The 14,486-nt window shown below is 39.1% G+C and overlaps 1 protein-coding gene across 1 annotated transcript in view; it reads right to left on the bottom strand.

Annotated features, from left to right (window-relative positions):
- Positions 1–1,075: 1,075 nt before the first annotated feature.
- The window catches only part of MBD2 (methyl-CpG binding domain protein 2), a 69,331-nt gene continuing 55,920 nt past the window's right edge, over positions 1,076–14,486 (bottom strand). Inside the window, exons 4-7 of the mRNA XM_017501116.2 lie at positions 12,285–12,375; positions 10,745–10,922; positions 6,034–6,172; positions 1,076–1,550 (exon numbers count right to left, since the gene is read on the bottom strand). Coding sequence (XP_017356605.1) covers positions 6,046–6,172; positions 10,745–10,922; positions 12,285–12,375 — 396 coding nt within the window. The 3' untranslated portion in view covers positions 1,076–1,550; positions 6,034–6,045. The remainder of the gene's footprint in view (positions 1,551–6,033; positions 6,173–10,744; positions 10,923–12,284; positions 12,376–14,486) is intronic.

Below are 14,486 nucleotides of genomic sequence, written 5' to 3'. Positions count from 1 at the left end.
CGACCAATCGGCCTCCCAGAATCTACAAGTTTCCCTGACCATCCATCAACAGGACTTCTCCAAGGAAACTTCTCCTAATGGCCCTAGGGCCCAGGGATCAAAGTTGAGTATAAATCAGAAATTCCAAAAAGTGTTTATGTAGTTTGGCATAAAAGTCCCAGAAAAACAGCAGCCCACACCTAGCCATTCATATTGCTTTGACTATTCCCCTCTTCTTCCCTGCCTTGGGAACTGGAGGTAGTGGTAATAAAATGTACAGGTGACACTCATGTGGAACTGTCCACACTCCTGACTGCATCATTTAGGGTCTAATTTTAAAAGAACTCAAGAGTTAAGAAGAAATAAATACACCTTTTTTATGGAATAATTCTACTTTTGCTCTATCAAAATTTGTTTTAATTTGCTTATAACCACTCACTCCCTTCCTTGGTATCAGATTATGTTTTGATTTTAGAACTTATTTAATAAGTAATGTTAGTTTTTATAATTAAATATCAATAAATTCAAATGGTAATGAAAGTTACACTCATGAGTTTCAACAGAAAAATAATGTTAATATTTTGGAAGCCAGGCAAGGTACAGGTAATGGTTTGTAAAGTATTACAAACCCTTTCATTAAGCAACTCTGCCTAGAAGCTGCCTCTCATTATAGCCAAGAGTCTGACCTACACCTGTTAATTCAGTAAGCTAGTGGACGTTACTGAGTGCCAAACATTCTTTAAAAACCAATAAACATGGACAACTTCTAGTAACACCTGAAGGGTACTTGTGAATCTAATTCATGCCCAAGGTTAGAAAAGGCCTTATTCTTACAGAACTACCAAAAGTCTGAGTCACAGGCAAGAAAAAAAATGACACATGCTAGATGGTATTTCGCAGCAATTCTTAGAAATTCTGGTGAAAGCACAATTCTCACAATGTCCAGAGGCAATAGTTCATACTGCAAATGTATGCACTACCTTCCACCACCTCCATTTCAAACCTAAGGCCCAGGGATCAGAGTTGAATCTAAATCAGAAAGGTAAATGAGGGGCTCTTTATTATGTGTGCTTTTTAACAAAAAGAATTCCAATCAGTCTGTGAATATAATCATTTATTTGTCTTTACAGTAATGATGGAAGAATGTACAGGTGTCCCCTTTCAATAAAGTATAAAAATATGTTTATATACAGTGAAGTCACAATAATCTTTAACTGGGAAATTTATTTAGAATTCCTGATCTGTTCATATTAAAACTGTGGGGGAAACAAATATTTTATGTAAGTGCTACATTTCCAGTAGATTGCACCTGGCATCAAAAGCTCAGCTTCATCTTAGGGTCCTGCTTGATATTACAAAAGACTAATTTTAAGTCCTAGGACTCAAAATAAACATGATTTTTTTGAATAATAGATATATACATCAAAAATACATCTAAAAAGGCATTGGTTAGTGCTATTAAAAAGCTCTATGTGCTCGGGTACATTTTTTTCTTACAGGCAAAAGCCAGTGGAAACATTTTTGTTCAATTTCTAGGAATTTTCTCTCGGGGAAAGTCGGTCGGAAGTTACCTGTTTAAAAAAAAAAAAAGAACAAACTTAAGTAATCCAGTGATTTATCAGGTGAGAGGTCAGCAATACTTGAAAAAGAATTAGAGAATGAATTCCACTTAGAATCATGTTTTCACAGTCTTGGTGAGCATTTAGTTATAGCACTTCATAAATAAAAAGTGCTCAGCATATCACCTCACTGTTTTAAGTGTTTTATTTTGATAATAACCTTTACTATCCTGTTCATTTTCCAAAGAAATCACGTGTGTTCTTTTATATGTTTATGCAATATTTTCTATCTACAATTAACTACTTCAGCATAAAAAGAGAATTCAAAGGTCATACAAATGAAAATGCAGAATAGATACATCCCAACCCAAATATATTTTGAGAAAATGTAGAAAAATTTCTACTCATACTTTATTTTACTTCACAATTTCTTTTACATGAGAGCATTTACAGATGACAGGTATGCACCAAGTCTTCCTATCGATTAGTCTGGGTGAAATGGCACTGTGTGACTACAAATGGAAATATTTTTGATATGCTATCTCATGGATAGCTAAACATTTTCACGCCTTTGTTTTTAGTCATCTTCTTCTTGTAATCACTCCTAAAATATCTGTCTAATAAGCTGGCACTTCTCTAGGATTGTAAAATTTAAGTAACACTGTAAATTGCAACCTGTTATTTAACTAACCAAACAAATAAATGAATAAACATCCACCTTACTAATAAGGAGGAACTGAAAGAGCTGAGGCATGAAGAGGCTGGCAGACCTGAATGGACCTTGGTTGTCTCTTATGAGCCATGAAGATGGCCACATCCCATCCTTTGCCAATTAAGTCCTACCTATGCCACAGGTTATTACAGACAGCTGATTAAATCATGTGGTCGTGCTCTAGTTTGTTAAACCTTTTAGGTATATATGAGGTTATCTGAGCAAGGTAACTGTAATTTTCTTAATTAAGAAGTACATCTAAATCTTCCCCAATCTACAGGTCTAATGGCTTGGTCTAATAATGCCATTCTCAAGCTTAGAAGGTGACATACATAATTTAAATCTCTTCCTACCTAACATGCCAAAATAATGGCTACTTTTAAAGAACCAATTAAAATTCTAATCATTCAACATTAGTTGTTACTACTATTAGCCACATTTGTGCAAGACAATGAGCAGCTGCCAACTTCTATATAAGTATATTGCCAGTGCCTACAACACAGGCTTGCTCACATAAACAAGGGTATAGCCTGGGTGTCAATCTGCAAAATAATCTGTAAAGGAAGCAAAAGTCTAGTAAAACCTCAGTTAGTGACCATTGATTATCTAAAAAAGTGATTTCATGAGAAAAGTCTGAAAGAAAACCAGAAAGTTCCGACAGAAGAGAAGGGCTTTCTGAGAGTCCACTGTGAAGCAATGGTGCAGAAGCTGCATCAGGTAAGATCCAGATCCCCTCTGTGCTCCAGAGATGGCATGGCTGAAGCCGTGGACAGTAGAAACACACTTCAGACTTCCCTCTGAAAGACTTTCAGCATATTAAGTATACTCATCAAAGCCCATAAACACATCCTTGCCAGCTTGGAAAACAAAATCCACGTAATAACACAGCACCTTCCTGTCTTCAACAAGGGAGGAGAAAAAGAGCTAAAATAGAATAGCACCAAACTGGATTGAAATGATTCTTTTCTTTTTTTTGAGATGGAGTTTTGCTCCTGTCGCCCAGGCTGTGGTGCAATGGCGTGATCTTGGCTCACTGCAACCTCTGCTTCCTGGGTTCAAGCGATTCTCCTACCTCAGCCTCCTGAGTAGCTGGGATTACAGGTGCCTGCCACCATGCCCAGCTAATTTTTTGTATTTTTAGTAGACACAGGGTTTCAACATGTTGGCTAGGCTGGTCTCAAACTCCTGACCTCAGGAGATCTACACACCTCAGCCTCCCAAAGTACTGGGATTACAGGCCTGAGCCCCCACACCCAGCCTGAAATGATTCTGTACGGTCAGGAAACTGTGACCCAGCAGTGCTGCCATGAGTGGACATGTAAATGTAAGACATTATATTTATTACTGGATTTTGGTATTGCTGGGGCATAAGCCACTCCTTGGTTAAGACAAAGGCACTCACGGAAGTGTTAACAATTAAACTCACCCTCCCTGCAATCCCTACCCTTAGCCTGTTCCCCTACCAAACAGAATTCCCTCCCACCCAGCTCAAATGAAAGCCCGGAGGCATCCTGGCTACTCTCTCACCCTCACTTCCAGACTGTCACCTGGTCATGTGATTCCATCTCCAGATAATATCTCAGATCTACCCGTCTCTTCTTTTTCTCCCAACCCGTCGGCATGTCCTCCTCCTAAAGCCACCGTCATCTCTTACGAGACTACCGCAGCAACGTCCCAACTGGTCTTCTTGCTTCCAAGCTTTCCCTACTCCAATCCTTTTATTCATGCAGCATCCATAGGGCTCTTGTAAAGAAGCAAATCTGATCACGCTACTGACTCTTCAGTGATTTCTACTAATTTTCCGGATCAATCTCAAGCAGTCATCCAACTCCCTAACAATCCACAGATCCTACGTGACTAGGTTCACCACCCATACCTTCTCCCTGCCCCTCCCTAGACGTACTACATTCCAACCACACACGATATTTTCTTCATTCCTTAAATAAACCAAGTTTCTCCTTGCTGTTCCTTCTAATGAAAACACTTTTACCCAAACCTCCCTTGACTCACTTCTATGTATCTTTCAGGCTCAACATAAATGTCACTTTCTCAGAGAGGCTTTGTTGACTTGACATCATGTTAGCACCCCTATCCCTCCATCTGTTTTGGCTTCAAAGGAAACTAATAAAAATCGGTTTTGGGGTGCAAAAAGGAAGACAAGGTCTGTAAAAACAAAGCAGAATGGAAGCTGGGAAGCAAGAGACCACAGAAAGCCTTGGAGATCGGCAGGTGCCCCTCCAAACACAATGTATGCCCACAGCACAGAGCTATGAGCCTGGAATGTGAGTTTGAGATAAGTTCAAAATGTCTATTTGTATTGTTGCTGTTTGAGTCAGCGTCTTACTCCATCACCCAGGCTGGAGTGTAGTGGCTCCATCTTGGCTCACAACCTCTGCCTCCTGGATTCAAGCAATTCTCGTGTCTTAGCCTCCTGAGTAGCTAGAATTACAAAATTCCAGCTATTCTACCACATACCCGGCTAATTTTTATATTTTTAGTGGAGACAAGATTTCACCATGTTAGCCAGGCTAGTCTCAAACTCCTGACCTCAAGTGATCCGCTTGACTTGGCGTCCCAAAGTACTGAGGTTACAGGCATGAGCCACCACACCCAGCCTAAAATGTGTATTTTTTCTTTTTTTCTTTTTTTTTTTTTTTTGAATGGAATCTCACACTCTCACTCCGGCTGGAGTGCAATGGCACGATCTTAGCTCACTGCAATCTCCACCTCCTGAGTTCAAGCAATTCTCCTGCTTCAGCCTCTGGAGTAGCTGGGATTACAGGCGCATTCCCCCACACCCAGCTAATTGTTTGTATTTTCATAATTAAGAAGTACACAGGGTCTCACTATGTTGGCCAGACTGGTCTCAAATTCCTGATCTCGTGATCCACCCACCTTGGCCTCCCAGAGTGCTTGGATTACATGCGTGAGCCAACCATGCCCAGCCTAAAATCTGTATTTTTTAAGGTAAAGTATTTATTATATTTTTCAGTAACTTTCTTGTTCTCCCTGCATCAAATCGGTGCTAGGGAGAACCTAGAAAAAGGGAGAGATTTTGCCTACTTCAACACCATAATTTTAAAGAGGAAGCAGTATGTCCTGGGAGGCTACTTTGATGGAAATGACAGCCACCTTCCTCTCCTGCGGCTATTCCTCCCTACCTGACAAAGTCTGCTTCTTCTGCTGCTGCTCTTCTCTAGTGACACCTTAGAGGTTTTCCACCTGGCTTTAATAAAGGAGACTAGATCCCTTGCAAGTGACTGCAGGGGTGCCAGATTCCTCCCAGAATGAGAACAAATGGATGCAATAACTTATATGGTCCTTAAATCCAGCGAGAAGAATCAAACAACAGCACATGCATGACCCAAACAGAGGAGTAGCTTCTTCATTCACTGCTGAGGAGCCCATAAAGGGAAAATAACAGGAAAATATGACACTTTTTTTTTTTTTTTTTCTGAGATGGGGTCTCACTCTATTACCCAGGTTGGAGAACAGTGGCACGATTTTGGCTCACTGCAACTTCTGCCTCCCAGACTCAAGTGATTCTCTCACCTCAGCCTCCTGAATAGCTGGGACCACAGGCACATGACATTACGCCCAGTTATTTTTTGTATTTTGAGTAGAGATGGGGTTTTGCCATGTTGCTCAAGCTGGTCTCAAACTACTGAGCTCAATCGCCTGCCTCAGCCCCCAAAGTGCTGGGATTACAGGCAGGAGCCACTGTGCCCGGCCAAGAAAACATAACATCTAACTTTCAAGTTACTCTCACTGGTGTCAGTTTACCTGATCATATTCTTAGGCTTCATCTCCACTGTCCATTTCAATATCCATCTCTTCTGTATCAGCAGCTCGAGACAAGATGTCTGCCATCAGTGCTTCTTCCAATTTTTTGCGTACTTGCTGTACTCGCTCTTCCTGTTTCCTTTTTAAAAGCAGAATTAAAAGATACTGAGAATTTGGCAAGTAATAACAAACTGAAGCTGCTATAGAAGTTCATCCTTACTTCAAAATCATTAAATTCCTCAGAAGAATACACTGCCTTTTCAGATTTTGCAGAGGTTGCTTCTACACACAAATCAAATCTCACCAATGAGCCTTGCCAAAAAGAGGGATGTTCACATAGGCAGCTATCCCTCATCACACGTGAAATTCTAGAAAGAGTAGACTGACGTCAGTAACCTTTCCTTCAACTTTGAAAATGTCAACTGTGTCAAGATTTGGGCTTATTCCTATAAAGACAATTAGAAATAACTTAGGAATAAAAGATAGAGGGAGCATAAATAATGAAGGAAAGTGACTTGTTCATGGAAGCACTGAGAAAGATGGAGGAAGCAGAGCCATGATAAGCTGGGATTTGACTGACATTCCGTGTCTAGGTTAGTTAGGAGAGAGCTCTCTCCTGGGTTCCCAGGTCTATAGGCAACAGGTCACCATGAAGGAGCCAGGAACACATGATCCGGCACATGGAGAACAGAGACTGAAAAGCTTCTCTTCAACTGAGAGAGTAAGTTGCTTAAGAACACATGTTCTCGTGTTCTCTTTGTAATCTGTGTTTCGGTGATTACAAAGGAACCTCAAAAGTGATGGCTAATAACTCCAAGTCATTAAGAAAGCTCTGATCCATCAATGAAGAACAAAGCACAGGAAGAAAGGCTATCCGTATATACTTAATCTTTATAAAGTAAGAAAAAAAAAACAAAAACAAAAAAAAAAACAAGTAGCTCCCCCAGAGGGTAAGAGAGAAATTCCTAAAACATGTCTAGCAAGCAAAGCAGGATAAATAGAAACTGACATCCAGACCCAAGCAGAGAGGCAACGGTTGAAGAAAGACAAGAGAAGAGAGAAGACTAGTAGGTAAAGGTTCCAGTGAGAATAAGAACACAGCAAAACAGAGGAGGGAGGGTCAGCAGAATAGAAAACAGGACAAACCTCCTGAGACAAGAAAGGAGATAAGGAAAGATGCAGAGTGGGAGATGAAGATGCAACAAGGAATATACTAAGAGTTCTACTGAAAAATAAAAGTAATTTTCTCTACCAATAATTGAGGAAGACAGATTGCAGCACTTCCCAAACCTGGGGCAGCAGAAGGGTAGAGGAGCAATGCTATGGAAGATTGCACTAAGGGTCCCTGAGTATTCACTCCACAGGGGCTCAACCAGTTGCCAAGTTATATTCAGTCTACTCAAGATCACACCCCTTTGACCAAATGAGACTATGTCCAAGGTAGTGAAGGTGACATATATGGACTACATCCCACAAAAATGTTGGATATCTTTGTTAAACTCTGAAACAACACAAAGAATTAAAAGGTATAGACTTTCACTTACTAAATGAATTTTCAAAAAGAGGGAAGCTGTCATTGGGTCAGTCTTAGCTCTATAGCCTCTGTGATATTAAAAGAAACTGGAGTTCAACGGATTTTCATGTAATGGGGCAGGGTCAAGCAGAACACATTTGTTTATTTCTTATACGGTTAGTCTCACCTCTGGGTCAGTGACTCAAAGTTTATGACAAATGACATATCGGTTTCACTGGCAGTCTCTCACTAATAACAGAGTACAAGAATCTGCACAGCTGTCCTAGAGTAACCTCATTAGGAAGACGGGGAAAATGGAACAAGTGGCACAATCTGCAGTAATTTTGATGGAGAATTTTTATCTTAAACTTTAACATTTGCCATTGATTTCTTCTATCTTGAGCATTACTTTCCACATTTGTGAAAGCTGAAATTTAATCATTTGCCCATTGCTGTAGGCAGAATTCTAAGGTGATCCTCAACAGTTCCCCTTCCCCACCACACCCCCGTGCACTCCTTATATAATTCTCTCAGGATACAAATGAACTGATTTCTAGTCAATCAAGAGAGAGATTATTGTAGTGAGCCTGACCTAATAGGACCCCTTAGTGGAGCTAGGCTCTTCCTGAAGGAAGCATGAAGGGGTACATGGAAGAGCAACGAGACAAGGAACTGCAGGCAGCTTCCAGGAGCTGAGACAGCCACCATCCCATACCCAACAAGAGAACAGGGGCCTCAGCCCTAAAACACAAGGCATGAATTCTGCAACCACCATATGAGTTTGAAAGAGAGCCCTGGGCGGGGCGCGGTGGCTCAAGCCTGTAATCCCAGCACTTTGGGAGGCCAAGGCAGGTGGATCACGAGGTTAAGAGATCGAGACCATCCTGGTCAACATGGTGAAACCCCATCTCTACTAAAAATACAAAAAATCAGCTGGGCATGGTAGCACGTGCCTGTAATCCCAGCTGCTCAGGAGGTTGAGGCAGGAGAATTGCCTGAACCCAGGAGGCGGAGGCTGCGGTGAGCCGAGATCGCGCCATTGCACTCCAGCCTGGGTAACGAGAGCAAAACTCCGTCTCAAAAAAAAAAAAAGAAAAAGAAAGAGAGCCCTAAGCTTCAGAAGGGAACACAGTCCAGTGACACAGGTAAGACCCAAATACAGAACCCAGTCACAACAGGCCCAGACTTCTGATCCCACAGATCTTCAAGCTAATAAATGGGTGTTGTTTTAAGCTGCAAAGTTTGTAAACCTCTGTTACAAAGTATTAGAAAATTAAAGTACCCTTCAATGCAAATATTATCAAATATGCTAAAAATACTTGAGATATATCTTGCTGGGCTCTTCAGTTGGAGGTTTAATGTAGACAGAATATTGGATACACAATTAGATAAAGAGTAACAGTTCCATTTGCAGTAATTTATTTTGAACATGTACTAATTTAATAAGGAGCATTTTCTTCCAAATTTCTGTCATAACAATTAAATCAAATGAGCAATTTGTTAGACAAATTTGTCCGAAAAGGAAATCATCCAGAATTGGCTTTGAAATAGTTTCCTCAACTATCAAAAGATCTGATGTTGAAGCCATCAACATTCCTGTGATATAACTCAGAGAACCTCTGTCAACACCCATAAGGACCTGGTAGAATCCCTGCTGATTAATTCAGTATTCATTCCAAGATGGAAAAGAACTTGTCTTTGGAATAATTTTCTTCCTCAAGGGTAAGAACAATCCAATGAGCAAGTTGATTCCTTTTCTTGATTTTACAGTTTATTTTGTTTTCTTAAAAAATAAAGGTTTTAAGAAACTTTATTCATATTCATATGCCATCAAGGCATATGAATACAACTCTGTACCACTTTTTATCTTTGCAAAATAATCGAAACCCAAGGAGGGCTTTCCCATTATAAATCTAGCTAGACTTATCCATTTAAAAACATTTTCATGTCAACTTTGTACGGATTTAAAAAAATAATACAAATATAAAGCATTTTAAAATTAGATGATTCGCAAGTGCCATCTGCTGGTTTTGTCTAGGAATAATACTCCAATAAAACTGATTTACATTCAGAGGACAGAAATAGTGATGTATATACAAGGTCATATTTTTAAAGGAAATGCAATATACCACAGTATCACCATAACACAATGATAGTGAGGTAAAAAAAACCCACATGAGAATTGCTCTGTGGTCTTACTAACTGGAGTGATTTTGCTTTTCCTGTGCAATGGTTTGCTTCCACTTTCTGGATTCTATCAATCTGAGCTGGATGTTTTCCTTTCACCATTTGCTGCTGAAATCCTAACTTGTGAGCCAGCCTTAGAAAGAGTGAAAGATGTCAGTAGACATAATTTGTGTCTTGTCTCATTCCTGGCTGTGTTTTACTGCTTTTCCTGTGGCTTTTTCTTTCTTTCTTGTTAGTCTTCTTGCTCTACTGTGTAACAAGTGAGCTTAAAAACATCACCACTATCATCTGATTTAAAGAGAGATTGGTTTCCAGACAAACTAATGAAGGAAGCAATCAGAAAAGGAATGACCGTATGAACGAAGCTCTTTATTTTATTTTTATTTTTCTGAGACAGGATCTAGCTCTGTTGCCATGGCTGGAGTGCAGTGATGTGACCATAGCTCACTGCAGCCTCGACCTCCCATGCTCAAGCAGTCCTGCCACCTCAGTCTCCCAAGTAACCGGGACTACAGTTACACATTACCATGCCTGGCTAATTTTTAAAAATTTTTTTTGGAAATGGGGTCTCACTATGTTGCCCAGGCTGGTCTCAAACTACTAGGCTCAAGCGATCCTCCCACCTCAGCCTCCCAAAGTGCTAGGATTATAGGCATGAGCCACTGTGCCTGGCAGAAAGAGGTTCTGTAGAGTAGAAAGTAAGAATCCCAAATTGCAAAAGACACTGCAAAAATGATGCATAGGGAATACAACTGATCTGGTACTTGTCCTTTGGACATGACCATGACCATGACCCTGGCATGCAGCATTTATACCTCCTTCAAGCATGTGCTTGTTATAATGGTCTTTTTTCACCTTCCATCAGTTTCTGAAAAACTCTGTTAAAAAAAAAAAGTATCACTTTCTGGGTGATATATCACTTCTTGGACATGCCACTGAACCTAATGAACAATATAAAATATACCTGAATGCAAAAACCCAAGTTTTAAAAGTCATGTTAAACTGCATTACCTAATGTCTTCATCTGTGACGATAAAAGCTTTGCAGAGGGGTTGAGATGTGTTAAGCCAAACAGCGGGGTTCTTTTCCACAGCAGCGGAGACTTGCCCTGTGATTGGCGCAGAGCTTGTGTGCAAAGCACTGGCAACAGCAGATAAAAGGGTCTCATCGTTGCTACCTGGACCAACTCCTGCAATGAGAAATACGTACTAGTTAAAGGAAATGTCTCAATGTGCTGAGCAAACTTTATGTGACCTAAAACAACTGATATTTTTATATTCATTTGGGATCACATATGTAAAATTGACGTAAGACAAAGCAGCAAAGGATAATATCATATCTACTTAATAGATATGATACACCAAATAATTCATATTGCAGAAATAGTAACAAAATAGCTGAGCATTTTTTCTTACTTAAAAAAAAAATTCTCATTCTTGCTTATAGCTGAGCATTTTTATAATACTTTACTGAACTTTAAAATGCCATTTTCCAAGGTACTAAGCTTTTTAAAAGCTGGCTATATTTCCTAAGCAATGTTAATTATTTTAATGAGGTGAGACCTTGTGAAGTGAGTATACTCAAGCATCCCTTCTAATGTATTCCTAGAGTACTGGTATAGTTTCTCCTTGCAGCTTTTAACATGAACTTCCAGCAATATCTCGACAATTACCTTCTTTGTCTCAGGACTTCAAAGAAAAAGTCAATGCAAGATGTACCTGTGGCTTTAACAGCTTTTTTCAAAAACCTAACAAAATATCCAAAACCAGAGAATTCATAACTGCACACCTTGATTACCTGTAAGATACTGGCACCATGGTCACATTTAAATGTAATCCTTAAGGTCCTAAACCAGTTTAACTAGTTAAGGCCAACATTTCCAAGAAATAAAAGGATAAGGTAGTAATCTAACCATGAATTATGAGGATTTTTGAGCAATCCACAATATATCAAGCTTTAGATGGCAAAGTTTTAATACTTGAAAAACAATGCTTCTCTAGAACTTGGAGCTCTCATATAATAAGAAAGGTAGACCAGCCACTGAGTTTTGCACCCCAGATCTCACTGGCTGCTGTTGCTGGACCAAAGTGCATCTGTTTCCACTGCTACTTAGAGCACCAGTTTGTGGAAGGAGGGGCAGAAGGAGAGCTGTTAGTTATCCTTTTAGTAAGAGGATGAGAGAAAGGGCAGGTGGTAGGGCCAGATGCTGCTATAAGCAGGAAGCTTAAGAAATTCTGTTACTCATCTGCATCTAGCACTAAAAGCAACACGAGTTGACTTCTATGATGAACATAACCTAAAGCCAAAATTTTTACACAGAGAAAAATCTAAGATAATATACTACACTGAAGCATCCCCGCAACATACAAGTTTTTCATGTACATTCTGCCTGGGTTTACAAAAACACAAGAGGTACGTCATCCAGCAAGGCATACGACCTCCTAAAACAAAGACCTCCTGTCAGTCATTGCTGAAGCCACAGCAGCTGACAAAGTGCCTGGCATGCAGTAGGTACTTAATAAATGTCTGCTCAACTGAACTTAGATAATACCTTGAAGACCTTTGGGTAGTTCCATGGTTTTTATAATTTGTTCTGTTACATCTGATGCACTAAGTCCTTGTAGCCTCTTCTCCCAGAAAAGCTGTAAAGCAAAATATCACTGTTAATAGATACATTCTTGAAACAAGAAAGTAGCGCATCGATGCTGTTGAATAATGAAATTTAAATCATTTCAATTGTTTCCTACAATTTCCTCATTTTTTCCTTATAAAAAGCTAAATGATATTCCAAACATGAATTATTTCAACGCATCATAATCCTCTCAGATGACACTGCTCAAAAAAGGTTGTTTTATGTAAACTATTCACTTGTTACAGTACTATAGATGGTTATATGCTGTATACTATACATAGTTTTTTATAAGGTATCTTCCAAAGAATATAATTTGAATTTTTAAAAGATTCATCTGGCATGAAATTTTAATGCTACAACTTATTAGGGAAAAGAAAACAAATTATATGATGTATTATCTCCCTTTATCCAGTAACATTAGAGAAAGAGCTACTCCAATATCTGATTTTTCCAAGACAAGGAAGTTTAGCCCTTTCACACACTTTAAGGGAGAAAAAACCATTTTTAATGAAAAGTTTTCTAAAATGTTTTAGATGCCTTCTTTATTTTTAAATTGGATGTCACACTCATGAGTGATTCCCTCCCTGCTGCACAGGGCCTGGGTCACCATGGTCACTTAGTGGCCCCGAGTCATCATTATGGGCATCAGTGAGCACACTGAGAGGCTCTTCACGGCCTGGGGGCTACCAAGGTTTTTGCTTATTCAAACACTAAATGGTCCAAGACAATTATGGTTTTTATTTTATATCCTTTTCCTATTTGGTTCTCTCTCCTAGTTAGTTATCGCTTTTCACTAATATCACTCATCCATTCAACATATATTTACTAGGCTCCTACTAGGTGCTGTGCTCACCCTCCAGATGTGACAGTCATTAAGGGAGACAATGTCACTGTCCTCTAGCCTCATCTCTTTTCTAGTCTCCTTCATATTTACTGCAGCCAAAAAAACAGATAAAGGAATTCTATAGGACTCTGTACAACTGTCTTTAATCCTGGATGCCAGGGCCTGTCACAAAGTTAGTATTGAAAAAATCTTTGTGGAAATGACTGAAAATGGGAGCACCTGCACTCAGCATGAGGATTTGGGGACACACAAACCCATGCTGAAATCTCAGCTGCTGCAGCCCTCTCTCTCTCTCTCTAGATAGACGACTGTGGACAAGGTCTATAACCTCTTCAGAAGCTTCAATTTATTTCCCCTTCTATAAATGTGGCAACAATGGCTATCACAAAAGATTACTATGGGAGTTATATAAGGTAATATGTATAAAATATCCCTTATATACTACGCACAAGATTTATTGCATTTGCTTTTAGCAAACTGTGGCCACTCTGAGGGCTTTTGGGGCTTGTATTCTGACTTCTGGATATACGTAAAGTATCAGATAATTGTCCTCCAGACAAATGGGAAGATACAGTAGTATAATTCTATTTATGTCAAAAGAGCAATATGTTGAATTTGCAATAAGCTAAATGCTAGCACCAAGAGTAACCTTGCAACAGAATGCTTTACTTTCCTCTGTAGGCCTTTGGTATATGGTAACATCTCCTTATCTCTCCTTCCCTGCTAATCACATTATCGGTAGCATATATTGTCAATATAAACAGGTCAACAATACGAGGATATAAATATATTAATCATCATGGATGAAAAGTAGCAAGGGGAAGGTAATAATTGAGGAATGTGATAAATGTCCCAAGAAAGCCTGCCTGCTTTCTCTTTGCTCTTTGGTAGTATAATATCATCTGTGTTTTGAATATCACAGCTACAGGAAAAAAAAAAAAACAAGAAAAGCAAAACCCAGTTACATTTCTAATTTAACACTATCCAGGAGAATTAGTAAGGATAAGATTAGTAAGTGCTTTTATAATTAAATATAATTAAACATTTATATGTGTGTGTGTATGTGTGTGTGTGTGTGTGTGTGTGTGTGTGTAGGTACACAATTTAATTATAAAAGCACTTACTAATCTCATAGTCACTGATTTGTAAAATAAATCAGCACTACCAAATAAAAGCATGGGAATTATTAACAGATACAGATTTTAATATTTTACATCTAAAAGTTCCAATTCCAGACATTAAAATAATAAATTTTTTATGCTATCTTTTTTTTTTTT

Source organism: Cebus imitator, unplaced genomic scaffold (genome assembly GCF_001604975.1).
Source record: "Cebus imitator isolate Cc_AM_T3 unplaced genomic scaffold, Cebus_imitator-1.0 Scaffold278, whole genome shotgun sequence".
In the NCBI taxonomy this organism is placed as follows: domain Eukaryota; kingdom Metazoa; phylum Chordata; class Mammalia; order Primates; family Cebidae; genus Cebus; species Cebus imitator.
This window is presented reverse-complemented; position numbering and strand designations above follow the sequence as displayed.